General features: G+C 39.4%; 1 protein-coding gene across 1 annotated transcript in view; it reads left to right on the forward strand.

Moving 5' to 3' along the window:
- Positions 1 to 27,017, forward strand: part of LOC126355964 (alanine--glyoxylate aminotransferase-like) — a 62,597-nt gene that overhangs the window by 8,366 nt on the left and 27,214 nt on the right. The window contains exons 2-5 of the mRNA XM_050006570.1: positions 424 to 616; positions 8,245 to 8,410; positions 12,207 to 12,362; positions 14,808 to 14,909. Of these exons, the coding sequence (XP_049862527.1) occupies positions 424 to 616; positions 8,245 to 8,410; positions 12,207 to 12,362; positions 14,808 to 14,909 (617 nt within the window). The remainder of the gene's footprint in view (positions 1 to 423; positions 617 to 8,244; positions 8,411 to 12,206; positions 12,363 to 14,807; positions 14,910 to 27,017) is intronic.

A 27,017-nucleotide genomic window follows, 5' to 3' on the forward strand; every position in this document is an offset into this window, starting at 1 on the left:
CTTATCTTCAAATTGTGCTTTTCATTGTTGACTCTGCTCTATTATGATCTGTTGTATCTTCTCTGCCATAATATCCTGCATGACTATCCTACTTATTTTCTGAACAGACTTATTTATTTCAGATACTTTCTATCTTTTGTCTGGTATATGAAAACTTGTTCTGAAGTTAATGGTTGTGTCAACTTTTGTATGTGATTCTACCCTCAATGACTTTATTTTATTATGGTGGTCATTTCTTTACAGGCATTTTAACAAAAATGCAGACAGTATATTTACTGTAATTTATCCTCATTTTAGTATGAACAGTACCCATTATACTAAAATAATTTTTCACCATCTCAAAGAGCAGATTTTTTTTAGTACAGAATTACGTACATTTCTGAGCATGACATATAATTTAATAGATCTGTTGTTCTAATTTAGGTGCTGGATGATATAAAGGCTGGTTTGCAGTATGTCTTCCAGACAAAAAATGAGATGACTTTTGCAATGTGTGGGTCAGGTACTCTGGGAATGGAGGCAGCTTTATTAAATTTGTATGAACCAGGAGATACAGTTCTTGTTGCCTGTAATGGTATATGGAGTGAAAGGGCAGCACAAGCTTCTGAAAGACATGGTAAGAATAATAATTATTCCTAGCTTATAACATACTTCTCAAAATATTCCTTCAATCTGGTCATTGCCTTCCCAATGGTAAACTATTTTTGCTAAACTAAATGACTCCGATTCCCCCTTTAGTAGAAACAGATAAGTCCAGTTTATTACAGCAGCTATTTTTTGAGAAGTTACTGAAAGATTTGGAAATTAAAAACCCATTCAGTATTCTCTACCATATCCTCATTAATTTCTTGATTAAATGAGTGCTGATATTCATTTGTAGTCATAATAACCACTCTCTACAGGTTTTAATGTTAGTAACTAACATTTTTAATTCTAGTCTCAAAAGCTTAAATATTACATGCACATAAAATTACATGGTCATGCTATGGTAAGTGGGGGGGGGATTTCAGCTTGCTAGCTATAGAGAGAAAGCCTTACATGATTAAAACAGATTCCAAGAATAGTCATTCATGTGAGAGTGTTCTACACAGATTTTTCTGAAAATTGCCTTGAGCAATTATCAAGGGAACCAACTCATGAGAGTAAAGTCTCATTGTATTCTGGTGATTAACAGACCCAAAGGGAATCTGTAGTCATAAAGCTGCTTTAAAATCAATAATCTCAAGCCACAACTGGAATGTTAAGGAAGATAGGCAAATATCCTGCTTAAGAAATGCGATAGGAAACAGACTGTAGATTACCTGAGCAGTAAACATTTAACACTCATCTCCTGAGATGAAGATATAGAGTATCAATGGACACACTTCAGGGCAATTGTGCAGTACACCTTAGACATTAAGGAACTCAGATAAGGACGGGTGTAGGATACACAATAGACAAACCATATGTAGATTAATAAAAATTTTATTGACAAAAAATTGTACAAATCATCTGGACATGACAAAGGCACAACAAGCACTGAACAGTCAGAGTCTGCACAGTCACTCCAGCTGATCAGCATGTTGTTGATCCCACAGACATGTATCATGCTGAGCGATGTGGTGTGTCACTAGAAAGCTCCACCATGCTACAAAAACAAAAAGGGATTCTTCACAGACTTAAATAAAGTAAAGACATTATTGACAAACAAAAACTGGTTGAGAGCAAAATGAACATAATAAGGGCAATACAAAAAGCAGTTCAGTAAATTCCATAAAAAAATTTATCCTACAAACCTAATGAAAAATCCTAATTAGTTTGGTTTTACATAAGCATACAACAACAGATCAGAGGCACCTACACAGTCATGCAGTGATTGAGATGACAATGAAATGAATGATAGACAGAAGGCTGAAATATTGAATTACATTTTTCAAAATATTTTCACAATAGAAGATCATAACATAGATCCTCCTTACAATCAATGCATGAATTTTAAATAGATAGATATTGAGATAATTGATTGTGGAACAGAAGATTAACTAAATTCACTCAATACAGGAAATGTAATTGCACATGATGAGGCATGTGAATGTGGTATATAGATTATGTTTAAGAACATGTTTCACTTCCAGCAACAGTTTATCATAGGCTGCTGGAGCAATAATGTAATAAACTGATATCTGTTTTGTCCCATTTAATTACAGTATGTGCAATGTATGTACTTGTACTATACAACAAGTCATCTGAATCTAACAGCTTAATATTTAGTCTATATGTGACAATTTCAATCCAAAAATTGGGAATACTGTAAAATTATTTTCACACTAAATAATCTCTAAGGACTTTTTGGATTGTCTCCTCTCTCACACTGCCTCACATTCTCTTTGGCAGCCACTTCCGTAACTGTAAACCTGAGTATTGAGGACCTTCTTCAACACCTATATGTGTGGTTGCAACTGATTTTTACTTCTTATATCTTGTTTAAGGACATTAAAATTTTTACTAGTAATGTCCTATCTTTTACTAATGAAGCTATTGTTCTGTATGTCAGCATAGATGGAAATATCATTCCTTTTGGGTTTAGGAAGAGAGCACTGCATGAAACAGTGTGTTTCTTATTCAGAGTGATTGTAAAGTCCTTCTGGTGATACAAAAATTATTTTTCCATTGTTGCTGTTGGTGTTTCCTTAATCTGTAGTTTCATAGTGTCAGTATGATTCAAGCACCCAGCACACTGAACACTTAATATGTTTGTTGGCACAATGTACCAGCTGTTTCATAATAAATAGCACAGTGTTTCACAGTGTCTATATGTTGTCTCCTTTGCAGCTTATTTTCAAACACAATTTCCCAAAAATTTGCTGATTCAACTCCTTCCAGTCTTCTTTCTTTTTTAAATTTACCTATGTGTTCTTTCTTTTCTTTGTTAGTGAACACCATGAAGATCACCATTTTTTTGACTTATAATTAAGTTTCTTTGTATGAACCACTGCATACTGTTATTTGTTGAAATAATTTCACTTCTTTTAAGAGTTTCCAGACTTTTTTCTATGTATAATAATGTACCATTATCAGCATAGAGCATTTTTTTGCTCCTTCTCATCGACTTTGATATTATTAGAAAGAAATTGAACAAATACAGATCCCTGAGATACACCACATTTAATGATTTTAATTTCAAATCTGCCTTTTGTTGCCAACATACCATATGATTTTACCCATTCCACAGCATGTCTACATAGGCCACTCCTTTGAAGTTTTTTTCCATTACAGCTGCATAGGTGATTGTGTCAGAAGCTTTAAACAGACCCAGAAACATAGTGATGCCAAATTTCTTTTGCCTAATGCAGCTATAACAGATTCTGTTGGATTAGAGATAGAAGCATATCTAGGTTTCCCTTTGAATATATGTTATGCTGGACTCAAAATACTGCAGTTCTCTGCTGTTTAAATCAGTCTTTTGTGAATTAGCATCTGTAATATTTTTGATACAGCAGATACTACTTTGAATTATTTACATGATATTTGTCACTTTTCTTGCACATGTGCATTACTTCCTTTATTTTTAATTTTCTGGAAATACTTCTTCTCTAAATGAGGTATTTCCTATATCCAACAGTGGTTCAGTAATTTCCTAAATCACATGCTTTATTAGTTGATTTTATATTGCATCATACCCTGAAGATATCTTGGATTTTATACTTTAAATGATTTTTATGAGCTTCTTTTTGTGTCCCTAGTTCCAGGAGCATTAAATGGGATTATTGTCCATGTGTTCTAGAATGCTTAGGCCCCTGATTATTTCTTTCAATATATTCAATTTTGAGTGAATTAATCTACAGTATTGAAACTGTGGTAGAAAATATTAGCAGTCTTAAGTCTGTGTGTAATAATAATAATAATAATAATAATAATCCCCGTGGAGGTCCGGGAAAAGAATAGGCCTCCGGTATGTTCTGCCAGTCGTAAAAGGCGACGAAAAGAACAAACCACTGATAGGGCTAACCCCCCTTTTAGTGTGATTACTTGGTTCAGGACACAACTAAAGAAGCCTTGGACAAGCGCCGTCATGAACCCTATGCCCGCCTACAATGGTAATGACACTGCTAGCCAAATGGAAAATGATTTAAATCCAAATAGAGGTGTTTTGCAGGATATGCTTCCTGCAACCACCCTAGAAGGAAAACAAAAACAGAAGATGAGATGGTCAGATGAAGTTAATCGACACCTCATGTTCTGTTATTACCAAGCAACAAACCTAGGAACCAACACAACTGGATACAGATCACACGTATACACACCATTATTACTAGATACCCAGAATTAAAATTTTTAACAGAACAACGACTAGCTGATCAGACCCGTGTAATAATCAAAATAAAAAATAACAGGATACCCCAGTCAGAATTAGAAAACATCAAACAACAAGTACAACAAATACTGGAACAAAATAATGTGCAATCAGAAGAAGAAGAAAATAAAGTGATGGACTCACACATCCCAGAGCAAACAAACAAAGAACAACACACATCAGTTAAACAATCAGAGGAAAACGAAATCTTAAGACTGCCACCAGAACAAGTACAAATAGAACACGAAGTGACACACATGTTAGATATAGAAGAAAAATTTCAGCTGACATATATAGAATACAAAGACACAAATACAGACATTAGACCATTCTTGCATAGACCGCCAAATAACCCACAAGTCGAAACAACAATAAAAACTATCAACACAATCATACACAACAAAATAAATGAAAACACAACTATGGAAGAGTTACAACTACTGATTTATATAGGAGCACTCACTACTCTAAATATACACACCAGGCAGAGATCAGAACCAACCAACACAGAGAAGAAACCCACAAAACCAGCATGGCAACACAGGTTACAGATCAGAATAGAAAAACTGATAAAAGACATTTGACAGCTAACACAATTTATGAGACATCAAATGTCAGAAAAAAAACTAAAAAGGTTAGGTAATATCTCACAACAAGAAGCGATAGAGCAATTAGATGAAAAGAAGCAGAAATTACAAGCATTGGCCAAACGACTTAGAAGATACAAAAAAAGTGGAAATAGAACACAAACCAAAAGAAATTCTACCAGACAATAGATAACACACACATTAAAATAGACAATCCACCAAACATAACAGACATGGAACACTTCTGGAGCAACATATGGTCAAAGCCAGTACAACATAACAGGCATGCACGGTGGATAGAAGCAGAAACAGACACATACAAGATGATACCACAAATGCCTGAAGTGATAATTTTGCAACATGAAGTCACCAAAGCAATTAATTCTACTCACAATTGGAAAGCCCCTGGAAAAGATAAAATAGCAAATTTCTGGCTAAAGAAGTTCACCTCAACACATTCACATCTAACTAAATTATTTAACATGATGTAAATAAAATAGAAAGATACTTCCACATGGGAAAAATATATTAAAAACAAAGATTCCAAGACTTACCAAGCGGGAAAGCGCCAGTAGACAGATACAGTAAATAAAACACACAAACACACACACAGAATTTCTAGCTTTCGCAACACTCTGACATTGGCCATTCACTAGGGCAGACAATTTGTTGATCATGCCCACAGAAAAGGTTGTTCAAAAGTTACATCAGATCTGGAAATGAGTATCTTACCTGCAGTCCTTCCTCTCACAAAGTGGCATGTCACTGCTGACCCAATGTACAAAATTCCCATGTCCGTCTGTACACCCAACACCCCCATTCTCTCAATCCCCAACCATGTGTACGATACACCCGTGGAAGCTCAGATGCAATACCTGTCCTATGCATCCACCAGCTCATCCTATTCCAGCCCATCAAAAAGAGCTACATGTGAAAGCAAGAATATTGTGTACCTGAACTACTGTACTTGATCTATAATTTAGTGCAATTTCGGGACACAGAGTTGTGAATTGTGCTAATACTAATGTTCATTAAACTGGTGTTTAACTTTTCCTGGATGTAGACAAATGCTAATGGTTTGTGAAATAAGTTAATTTACAAAAATGCTTAATAAGGAGTAGTTTATAAAAACAGCAGCAGTATGTTGTAACAGGAGAAGCAGCAGCTTACTTGAAAATATGTGATTTTCTTGTATTGCACATATACACATCAGTCTACAAGTAATCCCTATAATTATCAACTTGATTAGCACTAATCATAACTGTTTGTTAGTATGCCTTAAAGCAGTAATCTCCTATAGCTGCTTCCATGTGCTGATGTACAATGTGGATACTTTAAGAAGAGTAAAGGAGAAGACTCACCAAGTAGCAAAAGTATTGAGTCATCAACAAGCACCCAAAAAGGACAAAGAATATTTGCTAGCTTTCAGAAGAAATCCTTTGTCAAGTTAGAGTACAAATATACACACCATGGCAGATGGGGTGCGTTGGGCAGAGGAAGAGAGAGGCAGAAGGCAAGAAAAGGGGTTGGGAGTGGGTAACTTTCAGCTCAGAGGAGGGAGCAGGTTTGCTGAGTAGGAATGAAGGACAGGGGGATGGTAGGTGCACAGGCTGGCTTGTGATGCATGGGTCCCACAGCTAGTGGGGTGTGGTACACTATGAAAGTGAGATGGAGATGAGGACTGAGAGGAAGTGGCAAGGGAGAGGAAGGAGAACCTGTTGTGTGGAGAATGTAGGGTGAGTGAGTTAATGGAGACTGAAGCCAGAATGGTTACAGTAGTCAAGGATGTATTGCAAGGATAACCCCTGTTTGTTTAGTCAGAAAAGTTGCTTGGAGAGAAGAATACAGATGGCCTGGGTTGTGAAGCAACCACTGAAATTGAGGATGTTGTGCCACAGGTTGGTCACGTCTGTTGTTGGCCACTGTTTGGTGGTGGTCATTCATTCTGCTACAAAGCTGATTATTTGTCATATTGACACAAAAAGCTGAGCAGTAATTTGCAGCAGAGTTGGTTTATGACATGACTGTTTTCGCAGGTGGCCCTGCTTCTGATGGTGTAGGATAAAACTGTGACAGGAAAGGACTAAGAAATACTGGGTGGATGAACTGGGCAGGTCTTCCATGTAGGTCTTCCACAGGGATATGATCCCTGTGACAAGGGATTGGGAGATGGAGTGGCATGGGACTGGACCAAGATTTACAGTGGGTGGACAATAGAATACTACTTTAGACTGTGTGGGAAGGATTTTAGATAGCGTGTCCCTCATTTCTGAGTATGATAAGAGATAATGAAAGTTCTGGTGAAGGGTATGGTTCATTTTTCCAGTCCAGTGTGACATCTGATGATAAGGCAGCACACCTTTGTAACTGATTCTTGTAGGTAGTGGGAGGATTAAGTTTGTGAGTATATGGCACAGAAAATCTGTTTGTGGCCTAGGTTTCTCTATGAAGGCCTTTGCAAGACTTTCAGCATTCTGGGCCATGAAGTTCTTGTCACTGCAGACAAACTGATCATGGGTGGTCAGGCTATATGGGAGCTACTTTTTTGGTGTGGAAGGAATGACAGCTTTTGAAATGCAGGTACTGTTGGTGGGTAGTGGTTAAAGAGGAGTATGTCAAAATTCAAGAAAATGGCACATTTGGTTGAGGAGGGTCAGGCGAAGCAGGTGGGGGAGAAGATGACGAGGTTGTGGTAGAATGAGGATAGGTTGTCTGGGCCTTGGGTCTGCATTGTGAAGATACCATCATTAAACCTGAACCAGACAAAGATTTGAGATTTTGAGAGATTAGGAAGGTTTTTCTAATGGCCCATAAAAAGGCTGGCATACGAGGGTAGCATGTGGGTGCCCATGTTGTTTATATACCTTCCTCTCAAAGGAGAAGTAGGTGCATATCAGGAGCTTGATTCATTCCTCATCCTTCAAGGCTCTTCTTTATGGTGAGATTTACAGAACACAATGTGTAAATTATTAAAATGAATTAATGAATGAATACTAGCACATAGTGGCTGTATTATTACTCTGATTGATCCACTTTACATTGCCTGGCAAGTTTTAATTTGTATTCAGTATCTTAAAAACTTTCTTGTTTTCCTGTAAAATGTTTCTGTTGCTCACAGTCGTGATTCATCATTTATGAATGAGTGAACATGACTGTAGTTTCAGCAAGGTTACTCACTTCTGATTCAACATAGTTTGTAGCATTAAAGTTTCAAATTCATTTAGAATTTTCAGTGTTTTTAAATATAATTTTAACTGTAAAATTATTATAATTATTTTAAGTTTTTCCATTTTAAAAAGATTTGTTACTGGCTGTATTTTGCAGGGGCAACTGTACATGTAATAGAAACAACTCATGGGAAGACATTCACTTTGAATGAGATTGAGGAAGCATTACAAAAGTATAAACCACAGATATTTTTCATAGTACAGGCAGAGAGCTCAATTGGAGTTCTTCAGGATGTGCAGCATATTGGACCACTGTGTCATAAGTATGTGCCTGATACGTCCATTTCTTTCAGTTATATGAAATACACAAGAAGCTAAAAACAAGAGTAATGGTGAATACTAAAATAAGTATTTATTACTCCTGTCATTGTTACTGTTCCACTACAGGTGTATCATTTCAATTGCTAACTGTGGCATATATGTTTTGAAGACTGCTGTTGATTTATTTTAATATGAAATTGCTATTCAGAGAATCTGTAACAATCATGTTGACTTACACACTTTTGACACATTACTTGATTTGTGGTAACTGTACAGGAAAACAGGACAGAAGGATGGAGTGTATTCTCTATATGGTAGTTAATAATTAAAATAAATTTACAGCAGTCTTTGAGAAAGTTACAGAAATGTATGATAAGGTACACAACTTGATGACACAAATAATATGTTTCTTCATAGGGACATAACAGTAACATTTGGTGTAACACATATGGAAAAACAAGGATACAACCATGGTGTTCTGAGGTGTAGACTACAATTTCAATGTTTTTTCTGACATTGCATATATGTTTATACACTGCATCACTTAATTCTCATCTTGCATCCTTCACAATCTCACAAAAAAAGCTTCATTAGAGGGCATCTGATTTTGGGAGTCACTCATTTACACCCTCTCAGAGCTACTTTACATGAGCAAGATTGTGTTCTCAGTTCTGTACTAAGTCATGACTTTGCTAACAATCCTGCACTTCGCAGTAAGATGGAATGGGTTGACAAGGAGGAGGTAGCAACAGTGCCACCATTCTCAGCTCATCACACTTGTGGAATTGTAGTGGTTAAGAAGGAGGCCAGTATAACACTGGCATAAAAGTGGCTCCTTGATTTCAAATGAATGCAAACCTCAGACATGACTCACACTTGCTCCATTTCTGATCTCTAATGTCTGCTCTTTTCTTCCATCATCCCTTTAACTATGGCTACAGCTTTCAGCAAGCACTGGTGATATTACGTATGTCCTATCCTTCCTTCTCTTTGATACATAATGTTCTTTATTAGGCACTGTTTTTTGTTGACCTGTTGCAGAATGTATTCACTTCTTACACACTCAACCCATCTGACCATCAAGGGTCTCTGGTAAAACTACATTTTGAAGGTACTAATTGTGTAATTTCTGTCCACTTTATGCACACACAATCATGCTACAAAAACAGCTTTTCATTTATCTTTTCCTGATATCTTGGATTATGTTTCATTTTACAGAAAGCCTTTACTCTTATGCCTCTGTGCTGCTACAATTTTCTTGGATCTTATTTCTTCACTATTCAATTTCCAAGACAGCACTATTCAAACTCCTCTTTTATAGCCTCTAGCCTAAGTTCAATATTTGGCCATCCACCACACCCATCTGCAGAACACTCTTAATTTTTTTTTTAAATTTATACACATATTACACCCATAAGGTAGCACATATTTCATTTCATAAAATAATTCACTCAGTTCCTGTCCATTAGCAACTGCTACTGTGTTATGAGCAGACCATATCATGCTGATTTCCTGTCTGTGACAAACAGCTCCTGCTATGAGATAATCCTTTACATCCCTCACAGGCTCTTCAAATGCCAATCAAATACTAATGGTGACACTGGGAAAACAAATCCCACAACTTACCTGGTTTTGACATCATTTGTCATTCTATCGGTGCTGACTGCTCCAGTTTCCTATGCTTAAAGAAAATATATTACTATTCTATCCTTGTAGTTGATTCCTCATTTACAAACAATGGAAAACATTTTGAGAAGGCATTTGTTAATGTGGATAAAAAAGATTCCATTCACATTAACAAAAACCTTCTCAAAATCCACGAATGCATTGTACGCCCTAACCTTCCTTTTTTTTTAATATACACTTTTCCTTCTGTTTTCAGCCACAAAGGTAAATTTCTCCCATCAGTCTCCCATCGTTACTGAAACAAAAATGATCCTCTCATATTGTATTTACAATTCTCCCTATTGTTCTTCAATAAATTAGTTGTATGGTTATTTCTGAAGACACATAATAGTAGACTGATTGTGTATTAATTTTTTCATGCATTAATCCTTGCTTGCCTTGAAAGTATAAAAGCTACATTCTTTTCAAAATTTCATGAAACTTTCCTAGTTTCTTTTATTTCACTCTTTGATCTGATGGCTTTAGAGTTATTGTGCCTTATTTTCAACTACCTCATTTCCATACAGGTTCTCCAAGTATTGTTCCCATCTGCTTCTTATTTATGCTGCCCAGTCACCTCCTTCATCTCTTATCACTGAGCCCCTTGTCCAGTACTTCCAAAGTTATTTTTTGTTAGCCTGTGTGCAGGATTTAAATTACTGTGTAAAGTTTTGTGTACATTCTTCTCTAAATATCCTACATTCTTGGGTACTTTTACATAGAATAGAATATAATAGAATAGAATAGAGACTTTATTGTCACATAACCTGTCATATACAAACAGATGATTGGGACATAGGTGACTTGTCAGTTTAAAGCTATTTCTAATTGTAAGTATACAGAATAATTACAGGTATTTTGTAATTCTAAGTACCACAAAATGATTTAAAATAATCATGTTGAAAATAAAGTAAAATTAAGAATGAGTATTTACTTAAAGTACTTTTTTAGCATGACAGAATAAAATGTAACATCAGGCACAGTTACTTGTGACAGTCAGTCATAACTTCTTCTACACTGTAATAATATTTACTTGCTAGGTATTTTTAAATGATGTCCAAATTCTTCTGGTTCATAATTTTTAAATAATTCCCTGCCTCATGCCCATATAGTATGTTTTAGCAATTTTAGCCTTTGAATTGGTAACTTATACTGATATTTGTTTCTTGTTCCATAATCATGCTTAAACAGGTTATCCTCAAAACGTTGTGTCTTGTTTAGAACACTTAATTGTCTCATAGCTATAGAGGCCAGGAACAGTCATAAGATCAAGGGTCTTGAACAGAGGTCTGCACGATTATCTTTTTTCTGCACATGCCATGACTCTAATGATTTTTTTCTGTAGCCTAAAGATGTGAGGACAATCATGGTATAATTTTTAGGGATCAAAGTGAATGATTTGTGTCTTTCTTAGATTTAATTTCAGGCCATTATTTCTCAACCAGGTCTCACTTTCAGCCAGAGACTGCTGAAGATGACTAATTAAATTTCATATGGATGAGCCTTATTTCTGCTGTTCACTTTCAACAGTTTTACATGTTTGATGTTGCTTTATGATTTCAGTGTATCATCTATTATCCATGCCTGTCACTTTTCTGCTACTTTCAGTCCTATTATTTTTCTGCTGCCTGTACTAAATCTCTTTTAAAGTCATTACATTGCTTTCCCATACAAGTGACTATATTAAGTAACAATATTTTTTGTTATATACTCTTTCAAGGCAGTCTGAGTTTTTAGTTTCTTCACTTTTTAGGTTACAATGTTTCAGTTGATTTCACTGTAATTTCTTGGTTTTTAGTTGGCATTTCGTATGGCCATTAACAATAAATTATAGGTATTTGGAACTTGAAACTTCCTGGCAGATTAAAACTGTGTGCTGGACTGAGACTCGAACTCCGGACCTTTGCCTTTTTGCGGGCAAGTGCTCTACCAACTAAGCTACCCAAGCACGACTCACGCCCCATCCACACAGCTTTATATCTGCCAGTATCTCATCTCCTACTTCTTTGTCTAACTAATATATATATTTCTGCAATCTGTTATCCACATAATTACTTGTCAGCTACTTTCTCAGATTCCATTTTTCACTGTGTTTATGAAGCAATGCACAATACACATTGATCTAATTTTCAGATACAACTGCCTTTTGATTGTGGATGCAGTAGTAGGATTAGGTGGAGTTCCAATATTTGTTGACAAATGGGACATTGATGTTGCTTTTGCTGGGTCGCAGAAAGCACTTGGAGCACCAACTGGTACTGCACCAATTACGTTTGGTCCTCGTGCAGTGTAAGTGATTTCTGTATTTTCTTTATATTTCCTTTTTCTTTTTATTTCAGTAGACATGTACAATGAACGCAGAAAACCTCATCTGGAATCTTAAAATCAACATTGTTGGAGATGGACACAAACTGTTCTTCTTGTATGAGAATGCAAGGGAAACTGGCTGTTGTCAGGAAACAGCTAAAAGTTGCGTTGGCCACACCCAGCCTCATAACATGGAGGGCAACTGCAATGGGAGGAGGGGGCACCTACATTTAAAGATGTGGCACCTCTGGTATCTTCTATTTATAGCTTAAAATATGAAACTCACTAGAAATGAGACTGGTGACAGTTGTACTCACACTTTGTTATGTAATATCTGCTGCTGTTTAGGGGCAACATTCAAAAATCCTTGAGCACCATGGGTCTTCTGCAACTTGCAGGTCTTGCTTCTGGCTATGTTGTAGTGCTCTCCACAGCAGATGTAGGTGAGGCTGGATCACCAGCTGCCAGCAAAGGGTCTCCTTCTACTGCTGGTGACTAATCTCTGACTTCCAGTGCAAGGTCCTCAGCTGTCGGTGAAGAGTCTCCCACTGTCAGCGAACTGAGCCCGCACAAATGGTAAAATATTCTCTGTTGATGGTGAGATGTCCTCCAAAGCAGATACAAGATCCTCCACTGCCAATGTAAAGTGCATTGATGCAAATGGCTTTGATGATGAAAGCAAAGGAAAAAATTACTCCTTGATCAGGCCCAAATGTCCACAAGATGCTGACCAGCAGCCATGCCATCCTCTGCCTTATGGTGGTGTCTTGATGCTGCAGGGAGAGGCCTGCGATCAGTATACCACTCTTTCAGTTATTGCCAGGGTTTCAAATCTTGGAGTCACTAGTTTTCATTCATGTAGCACCTCACATTGTCTCATGAGGTTGAGTACACATAATTTCACTCTTCCCACTAAGAAAACATCTCATGCAGTACCGTAACTAAACGTAAGTCGCCCACATGGCAGCCAGACATGCTGACCACTAAGCTTTGGAGGTGGAGTAATGGCTAGAGCAATTTCAGTATTCTTAAGAGGTGTTCTTGGAGTCCATTCAGCAACTGAACTATGAACTCTTTGGCTGTAGACATTGTTTAATCATGAACATTAAACTCAATAAAGTCTAAATACAGTTTTCAAAAGACAGAGAAAATGATATATTTAAACAGAGGAAAACCTTCATTTCTACAGTTCATTCTATTTATTCCGAAATTACATCTTCTTTCTTCAATTTTATGTTCCCCTTATGGACTCTGCAGTGTTTGTTAAATGTACATGGATAGTGACATAATCTGTTTGTTCATTTCAGGCAGCTTCTTCATCTAAGTTATTAAGGACCTGCAGTGCCCTTTGTCTCTTTGGTTTTTCATCTAAATAATGAAAACAAAGAACTACTATGCATATTCTGCATGTACACATAACAATGGATCCTGAATAGGATTGCATCAGCTATGATTCCCTTGGCGTCAGCCTCTCAAACCTACAAAAATAATATATATCAGCAGTTCATCAATGATAGTTACCTTTGTTATTGGTATCACCATTCTGTCAGTGCCCCCAACCTACAGTCTGCATGTTCCCATTATACAGCTGATGCTTCCAATGTTTTACCCTTGTGATGGTCAACTGCAGCTACCTCATCCCCTGCACTATTCTGCCCCAATGCTCTGGCAGTTATAATTTGTTGATGACTTCCTCTCTTCATGGGGATGGATTCTGTGACTACAGACACTGGGGGCATGTTCATGTGACACTACTAACCATCTGAAGACGCTGCTTCAATGCAGTGAAAGCAGTCATTAACAAACCATCACTTAGCAGCTATTTGCAATTTATTCAAGTTCAATTTACCATGAATTCCAATGGCTGTGACTTTCCATATTATAAAGTTGTATGTTTTTATTATAAATATGAGCTGAAATCAATTGAGGAGTGGATGTCTATATCACATTCAGAACTGTAAAAATTGGATGTTTGAAGCCTTGGGGAAAAAAAAAAAAAAAAAAAAAAAAAAAAAAAAAAAAAAAAAAAAAAAAAAACTCGGCTGGTATCTATGGGGCAACCCTGAGAACTCACAATACTGAGAACTCACAAGTATTTCAGAGTACATTATTTGTCACATGACATCATTGTAACTTTATGATACATGATTAATCAGTGTACCTCTGAGTCAATAACATGAGTAAAAACGAAAACAGTGCTTGTCTGTACAGAAAATGAAACTTTTTCCCACTTTTAAAAGAAAGTTTACATTAATTAGAGCAAAAACTCCAAAACAGTTTCAATGTGTGAAGTTCCAGAACTCAACTAATACATTTCCTGTGAGACATGAACAACATAAATGTGTAATTAGACAGTAATTCAAACACACCCAACTGTGGGTGCATACCGTATGAAAAGTGCTAAAAGACTATATGTTTCTTTTTCAGAAAGAAGATGATGAATCGTAAGACCAAAGTCCAGTGTTTCTATATGGATGCTTTGGAGCATGCTAGGAACTGGAAGAGCTTGGGGCCTGAAGTTCCCAGGGGGTATGTAATTAATTTGAAATATTTTACTTTTATTTTATTCCAATTTGTTAAGGTTTTACTCAAGAATGTTTTGAGCAATGAAATGCAATTACTTCATGATTGTGTCACAGACATATGCTATGTTTATTCAGCTTAAAAAATTCCCTTTTTTCGCTACTTTCTGCCACATATGCATTGTTGACAAGTGTCTTGGAATGACATTTCAGTATAATATATTTCTACACAAATGATTAGTAAATTCAATGAAAGCACGATTTTTCACACCGAGTTCTCAGCAGAAACGACAATTTTTCCTCCCCCTTCCCTCTCCCTCCACCCACAGCCTCCCCCTCCCCCCACCCCCATCTTTCTCTTACAATTACTGAGTATGGTACCTCCTTCCACAACATGAAAACACTTTCCAGTTTTTAATGTTGTGATTTGAGAGAGTTACTTGCTCGTAAGAGCTACAGTCCATGAGCTAACAGGTATCAGATTTAAAGAACGCCACTAAGTATAAAAAAAAAATCCCCTTGTTAAAGAATGAACTGCTGACTGCCTAAAAGTTCAGTTCCTCAAAAGTATATACTGTACAGTGAGGTCTGCTTGATATTACTTGCAGTTTATGTTCAAAACTTGTGCCTATGACAGCATCCATGTCAACTAAAATACAGCAGAAATTTTATAGTGAATATATGGCTAAGATGCTATAATTAAATGAGTACAAACACACTCCTTTTCCACTTATAGTCTGTCCTTTCTGCAGTCACAAAAAGGTGGGTATTAACAAGTTGAGTGTACAGAAAGCTTCATGAAAGTGGTGAATATTTAAGGTAACCACCCACATAGGTACTCAACATTTGCAGTGAAAATGTGTACACTGTGCTGTAGATCAATGGAGAAGTCATAGCTTAGCTTGAAAAGTGACAGCAGATATGTAATGTTTCATTAATAAGTCAGAACTGAAAGGAACATTGATGGCAACAAATGATATATTTGTGTGTGAGGTGCACATGTAGATCACCATGTCATTCACTGTGTTGTGTGGAGGTGACATTCTTAATGAGTTTATTTATTTATTGATAATTTGTTGATCATCCATTTCATCATGCACAATGATATAGGACTTGTCATATGTTAACACAAAAAAACTTAAATAATAGTGTCTGTTTACAACTCGTGCAGGTAATTGTGAGGGGTGTTTGAGAAGTCTGTTCAAAGTTCAAGAGACGGCACCACTGGCATGTATCAAGGTCATGTTTAGTTGGTAGCCTCTTTGGAAAGAATGCTCACCAAAACTTTCAGCAATATTGGTCTATTTCTTTGTGTTTTCATTTGTTTGAATCAAGGAAGTTATATGACTGTCAAAAAAAGGACAAAAAAGAATTTCGTGTAGTGATTAAACATTACTTTACGAAAAGCAAAACGCCTCAGGAGACTAAAGAGAAGTTTGATAAACATTACAGTGACTCTCCACCTTTGATTTCAAAATTTTTGGAGTGTCCATATGGGCACAAGTAATGCTGAATGTTCTAGATACCCTGTGGAGATTACGACTCCAGAAATCATTGATAAATCTATGGTATAGTGATGGATGACAGAAGAGTTAAGGTGTGTGAGATTGATAGTGCTGTGGGCATCTCGAATGAATAGGTACATTATATTTTGCATAAACGTTTGGATATGAGAAAGCTATCCACAAGATGGGTTCTGCAATTGCTCATGCTTGACCAAAAACAGAATCTTGTGAAGTGTTGCAAGGATGGTTTGCAGCTGTTCAGGAAGAATCCACAGGACTTGAAGCTTCACCATTTGCACCAGAAAAGGTGAAGACCATTCCTTCATCAGGAAAGGTTATGGTGACTGTCCTTTGGGATTCACAAGGGATAGTCCTCATCGATTATCTGGAAAAGGGTAAAACTATTATAGGTGCTTTTATTAATTGTTATTGGACCGTTTGAAAACTGAGCTGCAAGAAACTACCAGTGATTGGACCCCAGAAAAGTCCTTTTCCATCATGACAATGCACCAGCACACACCTCAGCATTTGTGGTCGCAAAATTAATCGAAGTAGGATTCCAACTCACTTCGCATCCCCCCTATTCTCCAGACTTGGCTCCCTCGGACTACTATTTGTTCCCCAATTTGAAGAAATGGCTGGCAGGACAAAGATTTTATTCAAAAGAGGATGTGATTGCAGCAACTAATAGCTATTTTGCAGACTTGGACAGTTCCTATTATTCGGAAGGGATCAACAAATTAGAACAGCTTCTTCCACTTAAAGAGAGTATACCTGCATTGGCCATGTCCAGTACAGATTCTGTTGAGAGTAGTCCACCTGAGAAGGTGTTATGCAGGCTCCAATCTGTCACTGCTTCCCACCTACCTTAAAGGGGTTTGAAATCCTATGCAACCATGTCAGCAGCATCGCACAGAGTTGGATGGCATGATTTCAGTCTCCTACAATTTAAAAGTGGCAGGTTGCTATGCACAGGTAGATTAGAATTCCTGGAGATCTTGCGGAATTCCCTCATAAGGGCAGTGCATCTGCATAGATCAAGAGGCATTATACCAGTTAACAGTGGAAGCCAATAAATTAGAGTAGATCTGATTGCGCCAGATATTATGCGCATTGTCGTATTCATCTGGGTGTCAGCAAGCCTTGTGTGATGACTGTTCATCCAAACAGGTGCACATTACTCAGCACTTGAGTACACGAAGCCCAGAGAGGAAGATCGTAGGGTGGTTGCTGAAGATCGGCAGGTAGTTCCCCATAGCTTATGGAGGATGTTGTTTCAAGTCCTCAACTTTTGAACCAAGTTAAGAAGGTGTTATTTGAAGCATAGTGTACGGTCCAGGATGACACCAAGATAATTTGGGTTCCAATTATGATGAAGAATTCTGCCTCTGAAACTTACTTCCAGTTTTACATTCAACAACCGATTATTTAAATGGAAGCAACACACTTCTGTTTTACTCACACTGGATTGGAGTCTTCAGATTTTGAAGTAATTATCTAATACAGACAAGTCATTGGTTAGAATCTCTTCTGTTGTCTTCATTTCTTGGTGTTGTATGGCTAGAGCCAGGTCATCGGTATAGTAGAATTTTCTGGATGAAGTGTTAGGTAGATCAGATAGATATAGATTGAACAGTAATGGTGAGAGTACTGACCCTTGTGGCAATCCATTGTTTAGCTTCCTCTCCTTACTTATGTTGCTTCCAATGATTACCTGGAACTTCCGATTGCTTAGCATGCTGTTAATCAGTCCAGCCATTGTTCTGCAGGGTATGATGCAGAGAAATTTGTAGATAAGGCCTTCCCTCCATACAGTGTCGAAGACAGCAGTTAGATCAACAAATGCCACAGATGTTTTCTGCTTCATTTGGTATCCTGACTCTATGAAGGATGTGAGAGACAATACTTGGTTGCAGCAGTTACACCCTGGTCTGATGCCTGCTTGATCAACTGGAACATTCTCTAGGATAGCACTATATATTCTGTTATATACTAGCCTTTGAAAAAGTTTGTAGCAGCAGCTAAGTAGGGTAATGGGGCGATAGCTTTCTACCATGTTGCTGGGTTTACCAGCTTTCAGAACAGATATTATCTTTGCCTTTTTAAATTCCAATGGAAGTTGACCAGTCAGCATAATGTCAGTGAAGAATTCATAGTCATGGTAATCACTGTTCAAAGAAAAGAGCTGGGGATGGGGTTTAAAAAGCCAACTACTAAGTGGAGCATGAATTTTTAATGCTTAGGACTACCACAAGCCATGTTTACAAATATGTATGGAACAGATTGACATACCAAAAACAGCCTTGATCACCTCCTTTGGCGGTGTCAATTGCCGGCATCAGACAGTTTCACTTCAGGGTATTAAACTAGAGAATGATCAAAGAATACATCCCACAACCTCTGAAGATGAGTTCTGCACCATCATGGGATGACCCTGGACCTACACATACCACACCTCCACCTGTGCACCAACCAGATCTTGTGTGCTTTGAGCATATGCACATCAGTCACTAATTGGTTGTGTGTGATGACCCCCCTCCCTTGTCTCACTCAGGCTCTGTGTGTGATGATCTCCTGCCTCAGGTTCAGCCACACATTGCTGTGACATTACAGCATTGCAAGTGCTATTACCTGCTGTTACCCCAGTGTGTACTTGTGTTTCTCCTAAACTACAATATCCCTCTCCCCCCCATCTCCTACAATGCCAGTTATGACTACTGTTGATGAGCTCAGTTTTTCTGTCAACACTTCTGGGCATCCTTGCAATGAGCTTTCCTTCACTCTTTGTCCTTCATGCGAGGAAGGATCTGCACAAGGCCACATCCACTTCTCATGTAACCATCCTGGGCACAGTCCCCATTCCAGATGAGATGGATGCAGCTGGAATAACAGTGACACTCGGCATCAACGATATGCTCAAGATGCATGTCCCCATCTTCTGCCATTCCCCCAACATTGCCACCTTCTGTGCTGGTCCTGTTTACACATGTAGGTTGACCTGTCCATCCTCCTTACTGGATGGTGGACTATATCTTTCCCTTTCCTCTTCCCACTGTTGCGCACTCCCGGGAGTGGGGGGGCTGAGCTTTGGTTTGTTGTTTCAGATTATGTTCTATATTTTCATGTGATCATGCATGAATAAAGAGTGGTTTACTGTAAATTTTGGTTATTTCTGTCCAGTGACTTGACAGCATCAATAGAAAACTCACAATGCTAATACATCAGTTTTGCACTTTAAAACATAGTTTGTATGAAATTGTGTTTCCATGTCTTATTTTACTCACTTTTGAACACATTCTACACCCAGTGAGTAATAATCTAGTTATTATTTTTGTAAGTCATACTTGAGTCTCCCCCCCCCCCCCCCCCCCCCCTCTCATGAACCATGGACCTTGCCGTTGGTGGGGAGGGCTTACGTGCTTCAGCAATACAGATGGCCGTTCTGTAGGTGCCACCACAATGGAGGGGTATCTGTTGAGAGGCCTGACAAATGTGTGGTTCCTGAAGAGGGCAGCAGCCTTTTCAGTAGTTGCAGGGGAAACAGTCTGGATGATTGACTGATCTGGCCCTGTAACAATAACCAAAATGGCCTTGCTGTGCTGGTACTGTGAACGGCTGAAAGCAAGGGGAAACGACAGGCGTAATTTTTCCCAAGAGCATTCAGCTTTACTGTATGGCTAAATGATGATGTCGTCCTCTTGGGTAAAATATTCCGGAAGTAAAATAGTCCCCCATTTGGATCTCTGTGCGGGGACTACTCAAGAGGACGTTGTTATCAGGAGAAATAAAACTGGCGTTCTATGGATTACAGCATGGAATGTCAGATCCCTTAATCGAGCAGGTAGGTTAGAAAATTTAAAAAGGGAAATGGATATGTTAAAGTTAGATATAGTGGGAATTAGTGAAGATCGGTGGCAGGAGGAACAAGACTTTTGGTCAGGTGAATACAGGGTTATAAATACAATATCAAATAGGGATAATGCATGAGTAGGTTTAATAATGAATAGAAAAATAGGAATGCGGGTAAGCATTATTGTGGCCAAGATAGATATGAAGCCCACACCTACTACAGTAGTACAAGTTTATATGCCAACTAGCTCTGCAGATGACGAAGAAATTGTAGAAATGTGTGATCAAATAAAAGAAATTATTCAGATAGTGAAGGGAGATGAAAATTTAATAGTCATGGGTGACTGGAATTCGATAGTAGGATAAGGAAGAAAATGAAATGTAGTAAGTGAATACGGATTGGGGGTAAGAAATGAAAGAGGAAGCCATCTGGGAGAATTTAGCACAGAGCATAACTTAATCATAGCTAACACTTGATTCAAGAATCATAAAAGAAGGTTGTATACATGGAAGAATCCCGAAGATACTAAAAGGTATGAGATAGATTATGTAATGGTAAGACAGAAATTTAAGAACCAGGTTTTAAATTATAAGACATTTCCAGGGGCAGATGTGGACTCTGACCACAATCTATTGGTTATGAACTGTAGATTAAAATTAAAGAAACTGCAAAAAAAGTGGGAATTTAAGGAGATGGGACATGGATAAACTGACTAAACCAGTGGTTGTACAGAGTTTCAGGGAGAGCATAAGGGAACAATTGACAGCAATGGGGGAAAGAAGTACAGTAGAAGAAGAATGGGTAGCTCTGAGGGATGAAGTAGTGAAGGCAGAAGCGGAAGAAGTAGATAAAAAGACGAGGGCTAGTAGAAATCCTTGGGTAACAGAAGACATATTGAATTTAATTGATGAAAGGAGAAAATATAAAAATGCAGTAAATGGAGGAGGCAAAAAGGAATACAAACGTCTCAAAAATGAGGTCGAGAGGAAATGCAAAATGGCTAAGCAGGGATGGCTAGAAGACAAATGTAAGGATGTAGAGGTTTATCTCACTAGGGGTAAAGGAAAATTAAAGAGGCCTATGGAGAAAAGACAACCACTTGTATGAATATCAAGAGCTCAGATGGAAACCCAGTTCTAAGCAAAGAAGGGAAAGCAGAAAGGTGGAAAGAGTATATACAGGGTCTATACAAGGGTGGTGTACTTGAGGACAATATTATAGGAATGGAAGAGAATGTAGATGAAGATGAAATGGGAGATACGATACTGCGTGAAGAGTTTGACAGAGCACTGAAAGACCTGAGCTGAAACAAGGCTCCGGGAGTAGACAACATTCCATTAGCAGTAGTGATGGCCTAGGGGGGAGCCAGTCCTGACAAAAGTCTAGCATTTGGTGAGCAAGATGTATGAGACAGGTGAACTACCATTAGACTTCAAGAAGAATATAATAATTCCAATCCCAAAGAAAGCAGGTGTTGACAGATGTGAAAATTACCGAAATATCAGTTTAATAAGTTACAGCTGCAAAATACTAATACGAATTATTTACAGGCGAATGGAAAAACTTTTAAAAGCCAACCTTGGGGAAGATCAGTTTGGATTCTGTAGAAATATTGGAACACATGTGGCAATACTGACCTTACAACTTATCTTAGAAGAAAGGTTAAGGAAAGGCAAACTTACGTTTCTAGCATTTGTAGACTTAGAGAAAGCTTTTGACAATGTTGACTGGAATATTCTCTTTCAAATTCTGAAGGAGGCAGGGGTAAAATACAGGGAGCGAAAGGCTATTTACAAATTTGTACAGAAACCAGATGGCAGTTATAATAGTCGAGGGACATGAAAGGGAAGCAGTGGTTGGGAAGGGAGTGAGACAGGGTTGGAGCCTCTCCTCAATGTTATTCAATCTGTATATGGAGTAAGCAGTAAAGGAAACAAAAGAAAAATTCGGAGTAGGTACTAAAATCCATGGAGAAGAAATAAAAACTTTGAGGTTCACCGATGACATTATAATTCTGTCAGAGACAGCAAAGGACTTGGAAGAGCAGTTGAACAGAATGGACAGTGTCTCGAAAGGAAGATATAAGATGAACATCAACAAAAGCAAAATGAGTATAATGGAATGTAGTCAAATTAAGTCGTGTGATACTGAGGGAATTAGATTAGGAAATAAGACACTTAAAGTAGTAAATGAGTTTTGCTATTTGGGGAGTAAAATAACTGATGATGTTCGAAGTAGAGAAGATATAATATGTAGACTGGCAATGGCGAGAAAAGCGTTTCTGAAGAAGAGATATTTATTAACATCAAGTATAGATTTAAGTGTCAGAAAGTCGTTTCTGAAAGTATTTATATGGAGTGTAGCCATGTATGGAAGTGAAACATGGATGATAAATAGTTTGGACAGGAATAGAATAGAAGCTTTCGAAATATGGTGCTACAGAATAATGCTGAAGATTAGATGTGAGGGAATATCAAATAGTTGTAGGTAAACAACTAGAATTCTCTCAAATACAGATTTATTCACACTTAGCTTCTACACAGATACAAGTCCTGAGGCTAACTGCCGTTAGCGTCCAACATCCTGCCCCAAAGCCATCTCCTCAAAGATAGCCCACTTACGCACTGAACGAATATCGATTTTTATGGTGCTATACGCCGACGGCGAAGTCAGCAAGTGACGCCGGCGGCTGAAGACGACGTCCCGTCCTGGAGTGGAGGTGTAGCACTTCGTCAGCCGGCAGGTGGAGAATCACCTTGCCAGAAAGCCTAATAAAGGCACACACACCGTATCTCCATCTACGACAACCAATAATTTATGTATGTCATCAGGGTGTACAGGTGTTGTGAATTCTTGGGTGGCACCTGTACGCACAATGGTAGGGAGGCAGAGAGGTGTGGGAAAGCCATGACAGGGGGAAGCATCTGCTAAGTGGGGGGTGGCAGGTTCACTGGACTGTGCAGGAGACAACCTCGGGCGATCAGCTGACAGACGAGGGAGCGTGACCGAAGGCAACGAGGAGCCAGCGTGGATTGAATGGTGTGACAAAGAGCTGTCACACGAAGATGGTAACACTATGGTAGAATCTGAGTGGTTGGCAGTTCGACTGCGAGGACTGTGAGGAGTGAAGCCCCGAAAAGATTGGCCACTTGAATTAGGTGAATGAGGAGAAGGAGCAGTGCTCGGCAGAGAAGCATGCTGTGGAGAATCAATACCAGAATGCATGGTATGGGAAGATGGATGGCCGCTCAAAGCAGGAGTGGGAGAAATAGGGGCAGAATTAGGGAGGTTCACCTGAGGCTCAATGAAAGCTGGTTTCAATCGGTTGAGTGAGACTGTGGTTACAGAGTCTTTTATGAGGAGATCCATGTTATTCTCAGAGCGTTTGACTACCTTGTAAGGACCTGTGTAGGGCGACTGAAGTGGGGCTTTGATTGAGTCGTCTCTGAGAAACACGTACTCACAAGAGTCTAGCGTGTGTGGTACGTACATGCGCAGAGGTGTATGAGCAGCCGGAGATGGAGGCTGAATTTTGCTGCAGTGCAAGCCCACCCGCTCGAGAAGTGAAGGGAGCTCAGAGGACCATGGAAGTGGGGTGGGAGTGACTAATTCTCCAGGCAAAACCAAAGGTTGGCCATACACAAACTCGTCTACGGAACCCTTGAGGTCTTCCTTGAAAGTCGCACGGAGGCCAAGAAGCACGAAGGGCAGTGCCTCTGTCCATAGTGAGTCATGGCAACGCAGGGCAGACTTTAAGGTGTGATGCCATCGCTCAACAAGCCCATTGCTTTGGGGGTTGTATGCAGCAGTATGAATTTTGAGAATACCACACATTTTACGTAAGCCAGAGAAAACTGAAGACTCGAATTGTCGCCCCTGGTCAGTGGTGAGGTAAACAGGTGAGCCAAATCTAGAGATCCACAAATCTAAGAATGCTCGACTTACTGTCTCAGAGGTAATGTTCAGAATAGGCACAGCCTCAGCCCACCAAGTCATCCTGTCAATAGCTGTAAACAAGTAACGGAAACCCTCGGAGGGGGGCAAAGGGCCTAGGAGGTCAACATGAACATGGTGAAACCGGCCTGGCGGTTGGGCAAAACAGCCAAGGGGTGAGGAAGTGTGCCTGGAAACTTTGTTCTGTTGACACAACATGCATGCCCTTGCCCAAGACTGACAGTTGCAGCGCATGTCTCTCCAGACAAACCGTTCAGCTACCAGACGGGTGAAAGCTTTGACACCGGAGTGTGCTAATGTGTGTAGTTTGTCAGAGACCTGGCGTTGAAGGGGCTTAGGAATGAATGGCCACAATGTACCAGTCGATTCATCACACCACACTAAGTCAGATATGCCAGGGAAAGTAGAGCGTACCGGTTGGAGAGTGGAGCTGTGGTCCGAAATTAACTGCATGGTATCGGGGTCTGCCGATTGCAACCGAGGTAGGTCCGTTAAGTCAATTAAGGTTGTGACAGCACCAACACGCGAGAGAAAATCAGCAACCACAATGTCCGCTCCTCAGATGTAGCGAATGTCATTTGTAAATTGTAAGATGTAATCGATGTGACGAAAGCGTCATGGGGGCGGATCAGCCGCAGGATTTTTTATGGCAGGAAACAACGGCTTGTGATCAGTGAGCACAAAGAAATCTCGTCTCTCAACATCAGTTCTGAAGTGCCTTATGGCCTCATAAACTGCAAGCAATTCTCTGTCGAATGCTGAGTATTTCTTCTGCGCGTTGTTTAGTTTTTTGAGAAAAACTGCAGGGGGGTCGTAACATCATTGTATGTCTGACTCAGTACTGTGCCAATAGCATTGTCACTAGCATCAGTAGTGATAAACATTGTGGCGTCCGCACGTGGATGAGCAATAGTGACAGTGGAGGCCAACAGCTGTTTGAGTTTGTTAAATGCCTTGTCCATGTCTGGTGTCCATGGGACCTGGCGGGTGCCAGAAGTTAGTGAGCCAGCAAGAGCATCTGTGAGAGGAGCCTGCACCGCAGAAGTGGCTGGCAAATGTTTTCGGTAATAATTAACTGTTCCAATGAACCTGCGTAATTCCCTATAGGTCTGAGGGCATAGCATCTCGAGAACAGGCTTGATCTTGTCCTGCGGTGGTGTCAGACCGTCCGATGACACAACATAACTTAGGAATGTGACGGATGACTGGTGCAATTGAGTCTTTTTATTGTTCAGTTCAATACCAGCGGCTGCTAAAATATCTGTCATGGCTTGAACATGCTCCTCACTCTATTCCAAAGTAGAAGCAAAAACCAATATGTCGTCCATGTATACGAAACAAAAGTCTAGATGGGATAAAGTTTGATTGATGAAGTGCTTCCACGTTTGGGGGGCATTTTTTAACCCAAATGGCATAAATTTCTATTGGAACAGCCCGAAGGGGGTGGTTATGGCAGTCTTTTCAATATCCTCCAGAGCCATGGGAATCTGATGAAATGCGTGCTTACAGTCCAAAACAGAGAAGTACTTTGCACCTGCGAGCACATGATTGAAGTCTGCAATGTGTGGGACCAGATATTTATCAATGATGGTGCGGGCATTTATACGCCTATAGTCTCTGACCATATGCCAAGTACCGTCTTTCTTTTGGTCAAACAGGATAGGACTAGCGCAGCAACCGGAAGGAGGTTCAATTATTCCCTTTTATAATAGATCATCCAATTGTTCTTTTGCAATTTTCATAAATTCCGGCTTGAGGTGGCATGGGCATTGCAATATGGGTGGCCCATCGGTTAGACATAACCGATGAGCTGTGCCATTAGTGACTACCGCAATACATGACACGGAACGACAGTCACATGTCCATGAAGAGGAGCAGGCAGTGGCGGATGGGCAAAGCTGTGGCACTGAGGGCACAGAAGTACAGGTGTGCCAACCACTCGAAGGCTGCATAAAGGCCGCACTCGTGTTAACATGGGCGAGGTTGGTACACTGGTTCTTGGTAACAGGACATGCCGCTAAGAACACTGTCAGCATGAGTAGGCGTGGCCGAACAGCAGATGACCGTAGTTCATTGCCACGAGCTTGGAAAGTTAATTTTCCATTCGGAATGCAAGGAGCATGAGCACTTGGGTGTACACTACCATTACAGAACGGGGTGCTGACACAGTTTACAGAGTTCACAACTCGTGGTGTATGTCGTGGAGATGCAGCAGCATTTCCGTACGTTCCATCTGCAACTTCGAAGACTTGGCGCACTCCACTAGCCACTTGTTTGTCCAAGATTGCAGCTCCAAGAATAGGTTTACACACTTCTTAGCACAGCACACATGTTTGGTGTTAGCCGAACTGTCACTCGGCGGAGTGAAAGGAATGTGTTTGTTAAGGGGTGGGTAGAACACAGTATTTTGCACAAAATCTAGTGACAACTGATAGTGCTTGAGGAAATCAATTCCGAGAATAGGGTCTTCAATTGTTGACACTAGATACGTCCTCTCCAGCTTCCACTCGGGCGAAAGTTTCACTGTATACAAAGTGGAACCCGAACACTGTAGGGTAGACAAGTTCACTGCACGAAGTACTGTTTTGTGTGGTTGCACTTTATTGGTTGCTAGGCAAACTGGCAACAAAGAGACATCTGCGCCAGTGTCTATGAGAAAACATACACCTGATCGTAAATTGTGAACATAGACTCGACCACACTTACTGTTGTTGTCCGAAACGGAGTGCAACGTGGGATGGTGCCAGTTGCTTACATCACAGGAGGTGGCACTGTAGCCTACCTGCGGTTGGAGTTTGGTTAAGAA

Source organism: Schistocerca gregaria, chromosome 3 (genome assembly GCF_023897955.1).
Source record: "Schistocerca gregaria isolate iqSchGreg1 chromosome 3, iqSchGreg1.2, whole genome shotgun sequence".
Classification (NCBI taxonomy): Eukaryota; Metazoa; Arthropoda; class Insecta; order Orthoptera; family Acrididae; genus Schistocerca; species Schistocerca gregaria.